At 38.8% G+C, this 4824-nt stretch overlaps 1 protein-coding gene across 1 annotated transcript; it reads left to right on the forward strand.

Annotated features, from left to right (window-relative positions):
• Positions 1-258: 258 nt before the first annotated feature.
• Positions 259-1194, forward strand: LOC100517746 (olfactory receptor 1J4-like). The gene has a single exon (XM_085014289.1). The coding sequence runs from the start codon at positions 259-261 to the stop codon at positions 1192-1194; it is 936 nt and encodes a 311-aa protein (XP_084870415.1).
• The last annotated feature ends 3630 nt before the right edge of the window (positions 1195-4824 follow it).

The following is a 4824-nucleotide window of genomic DNA, read 5'->3' on the forward strand; positions in this document are numbered from 1 at the left end:
CATGTCCAATTAATAGCTTAGTGTCAGAATCCTGGTTGATTAAAAAGAAAAAAATGAATTCTCTCTGGTTTTCATAGAAAGGAATCATGTTGATGGTGTGTCACTTGCTTTGGCAACACTAGGTCATAAAAGAAATGCAGCCAGTTATACTTTTTCTGCACGAGAAAGTGAGAGACCCTAGGATGGTGGCCACAATTTCAGTTTTAATGTTTCTGATATTTTCTACTCCCTGCCTTCCCCAGAAGACAGGAGAGGAGCATGAGGAGGGAGAACCAGAGCAGCGTGTCTGAATTCCTCCTCCTGGGGCTCCCCATCCAGCAAGAGTATTGGGGCCTGATCTTTGCCCTGTTACTGGGCATATACCTGACCACAGTGCTGGGGAACCTGCTCATCATCCTGCTCATCAGGCTGGACCCTCACCTCCACACCCCCATGTACTTCTTCCTCAGCCACCTGGCCCTCACGGATGTCTCCTTTTCCTCTGTCACTGTCCCTAAGATACTGATGAGTACGCAGACTCAGGATCAATCCATTCCCTATGCAGGGTGTATAACACAGATGTATTTTTTCATATTTTTTTCTTGCATTGATAACCTGCTTCTTGTAGTGATGGCCTATGACAGGTACGTGGCCATTTGTCACCCTCTACGCTACACCATCATCATGATGGAAGAGCTGTGCATATGTCTGCTGGCTGGATCCTGGCTCCTCTCCTGTGCTGATGCCTTGACCCACACCCTCCTCCTAGCTCAACTGTCCTTCTGTTCTGACAACATCATCCCCCACTTCTTCTGTGATCTTGCTTCCCTGCTTAAGTTGTCCTGCTCAGACACCTCTCTCAATGAACTCATCATATTCACTGCAGGGGCTTTTTTTTCCCCACTGAGTGGCATCCTTGTCTTTTATGGCCACATTGGGGTCTCCATCCTGAGGGCCCCCTCTACTAAAGGGATCTTCAAAGCCTGGTCTACTTGTGGTTCCCACCTCTCATTTGTGTCTCTATTCTATGGGACAATGATGGCACTGTACCTTTCCTCCTCATCAGGCCAGTCCCATGACAAAGACATCATTGCTTCTGTGATGTACACAGTGGTCACCCCCATGCTGAAACCTTTCATCTACAGCCTGAGGAACAGAGACATGACATTGGCTCTGGGAATTCTTTTGAGAAACAGTAACCTTTTTGCCAAGTGAGAATTACCTAACCATGTTCTTATTTACTCACTCACCTTGTTAGAAATGCCTTAAAATTTGTTTGTTGGTCACCATGTCTCTAGCACTTTCCTCACTGTCCTTTAAATGGTCATTGTTAGAGGATCAATCTCTTTCCCTTTAGTCATATCTCTTTTCCATTTATTTTCCACAATCCTAAATTTGTCATTGCCCATAGTACACATTCATCTTATGGTCTTCAAAGCACCAAACTCCTTTGTGTGTATATGTAAGTGTGTTTAATTTTTGTTTTTTTTCAATGTGTTATATTATTATTACATTTGGATTTTTAAAGCTTTTTAAAGTGTGTGTATACATATTAAATCTTATTATGGTCATCTATTGGGCATTGCTTTTTAAATTTTAATTGATTAATTAATTAGTTAACTTGAAGTATAGTTGACTTCTCCTTCAAGCTTATTGGGAACGTCTCTTTTCAGCTCCAAAGTCAATGACACCAAGCTTGTGGATTGGAATCAGCCATGACAGGGATAATTACACAACGGAAATTGGCAAATGCCTCAAAGTAAAGCTCTCCTGTGATAGGGAGCATTTTCTTATTCCTTGAACAGCACACCATTGCATTTATAGTGAGGGAAGATTTCTTTTTAGCCATTGCTTCTACCCTCACATCTCATTTACTTCCTCTGATATTTGTTTAGATATACCAGTATTTTTGTTATCATTTACATGTATTTCTCTTCCATCACTTTAAACTTTCTTATATCTTTATATCTGGAAATTGTTAGTTTTTAACAGTGTAAAGTTGGGTTTTGGTCTTTTTATGTAAGTTGACCATCATTGTATATCTGGAGAATTTGTTCTATTAACATCTAATGTAGTCAGAATATATTTGGTTTTTTTTATTCTATTTGTTATTTATTTCCCCAATACATTAATTTTTTCTACTGTACAACATGGTGATCCAGTTACACATACATGTATATATTCTTTTTTCCCCATTATCATGCTCCGTCATAAGTTAATAGACACAGTTCCCAGTGCTACATAGGAGGATCTCACTGCTAATGCATTCCAAATTCAATAGTCCACATCTATTAACACCAAGCTCCTAATCCATCCCACTTCCTCCCCGTCCCCCATGGCAACCACAAGTCTAACCTCCAAGTCCGTGATTTTCTTTTCTGTGGATAGATTCATTTATGCCACATATTAGATTCCAGATATAAGTGATATGATATGGTATTTGTCATTCTCTTTGTGACTTATTTCACTCAGTATGAGAGTCATGACTTCCATACATGTTGCTGCAAATGGCATCATTTTGTTGTCATATTTATTCTCACTTCTTTTTATCCCTTTTGACTAATTAATTATATATTTTGTTATTCCATAGCCACTCCTTTAACTTATTAATCATACATTATTTTATTTTAGGTTTTATTTTTTATTTTTATTTCTTTACATATATATATATATATTTTTTTTTTCTACTGCACAGGATGGTGACCCAGTTACACATACATATATACATTCCTTTTTTTCACATTACATATTCCATCATAATTGTCTAGACAGAGTTCCCAGTCCTACACAGCAGGATCCCATTGCTAATCCATCTCAAAAGGAACATTCTGCATCTATTTACCCCAAGCTCCCAGTCCCTCCCACTCCCTCCTCTTCCTCTTTGGCAAGCACAAGTCTATTCTCCAAGTCCATGATTTTCTTTCCTGTGGAAATTTTCATTTGTGCCTTATATTAGATTCCTGATATAAGTGATATGATATGGTATTTGTCTTTCTCTTTCTGACTTATTTCACTTAGGATGAGAGTCTTTAGTTCCATCCATGTTGTGGCAAATGGCATTATGTCATTCTTTCTTATGGCTGAGTAGTATTCCATTGTGTATATATACCACATCTTCCTAATCCAATCATCTGTCGATGGACATTTGGGTTGTTTCCATGTCTTGGCTATTGTGCAATAGCACAATGAACATGTAGGTGCATGTGTCTTTTTTAAGGAAAGTTTTGTCTAGATAGATGCCTAAGAGTGAGATTGCAGGGTCATATGGTAGTTCTATGTATAGTTTTCTAAGGTACCTCCATACTGTTCTCCATAGTGGTTGTACCAGCTTCCATTCCCACCAACAGTGCAGGAGGGTTCCCTTTTCCCCACACCCCCTCCAGCACTTGTAATTTGTGGACTTATTAAAGGATCGCCATTCTGCCTGGAGTGAGGTGGTATCTCATGGTAGTTTTGATTTGCGTTTCTCTAATAATCAGTGATGTTGAGCATTGTTTCAAGTGCTTCTCGGCCATCTGTATATCTTCCTTGGAGAATGGTCTATTCAGGTCCTTTGCCCATTTTTCCATTGGGTCGTTGGATTTTTTGCTGTTGAGTTGTATCACTTGCTTGTATATTTTAGAGGGAAGCCCTTATCAGTTGCATCCTTTGAAACTATTTTCTCCCATTCTGTAAGTTGTCTTTTTGTGTTCTTTTTGGTTTCCTCTGCTGTGCAGAAGCTTGTCAGTTTGATGAGGTCCCACTGGTTTAGTTTTGCTCTTATTTCTGTTGCCTTGAGAGAATAACCTGAGAAAACATTCATCAGGTTGCTGCCAGAGAATGTTCTGCCTATGTTCTCTTCCAGGAGTTTGATTGTGTTGTCTCATATTTAAATCTTTCAGCGATTTTGAGTTTATTTGTGTGCATGGTGTGAGTGTATGTTCTAGTTTCATTTCTTCACATGCAGTTGTCCAGGTTTCCCAGCAATTCTTGCTGAAAAGGCTCTCTTTCCCCCATTTTATGTTTTTTCCTCCTTTGTCAAAGGTTAATTGACCATAGGTATCTGGGTTTATGTCTCTGTTCTCTATTCTGTTCCATTGGTCTGGCTGTTTTGGTACCAGTACCATAATGTCTTGATTACTGTGGCTTTGTAATATTGCCTTAAGTTTGGGAGAGTGATGCCTCCTGCTTAGTTTTTGTTTCTCAGGATTGCTTTGGCAATTCTGGGTCTTTTGTGATTCCATGTAAAGTTTTGGATTGTTTGTTCTAGTTCTGTGAAAATTGTCTTGGGTAATTTGATAGGGATTGCATTGCATCTGTAGTTTGCTTTGCATAGTATGGCCATTTTTACAATATTAATTTTTCCAACTCAGGAGAATGGACTCTCTTGGAAAGAAAACTTAACATGAGATCTCTTCTTTTAAGGACGTTTTAGGTGGAGAGTACAGTATTTTTGACTCTAGGCATGATGCTGTATAGCGGGTCTCTAGAATGAATTCATCTTGCATAACTGACACTTCATTTAAATTAAATAACCACTCTACATTTCCCCTCCCCCCTCCCCCTTGGTGACTGCCATTTATTCTCTGCTTCTTTGAGTTTCTCAAAGTGAAATTATGCAATATTTTTCCTTGTAGGACAGGCTTATTTTACTTAGTGTAACCTCCTCTTGCTTCATCCTTGTTGTCACAAATGGCAGGATTCCTTTTTTTTAAGGAAAAATGATATTCCATTGTGTATATATGCCACATTTATCCATTCATTTGTTGATGAACATGCAGCTTTTTTCCATAGCTTATTTATTGTGCACAGAGCTGGAATGCACATAGGAGAATAGATACCTTTCTCAGATTGTGATTCCCATCC

The sequence above is a fragment of the Sus scrofa genome, chromosome 1, assembly GCF_054392235.1.
Source record: "Sus scrofa isolate SSC_HxYL_T2T_F1_AM1 chromosome 1, Sscrofa_HxYL_maternal_Yorkshire_Landrace_v2.0, whole genome shotgun sequence".
Taxonomy (NCBI): domain Eukaryota; kingdom Metazoa; phylum Chordata; class Mammalia; order Artiodactyla; family Suidae; genus Sus; species Sus scrofa.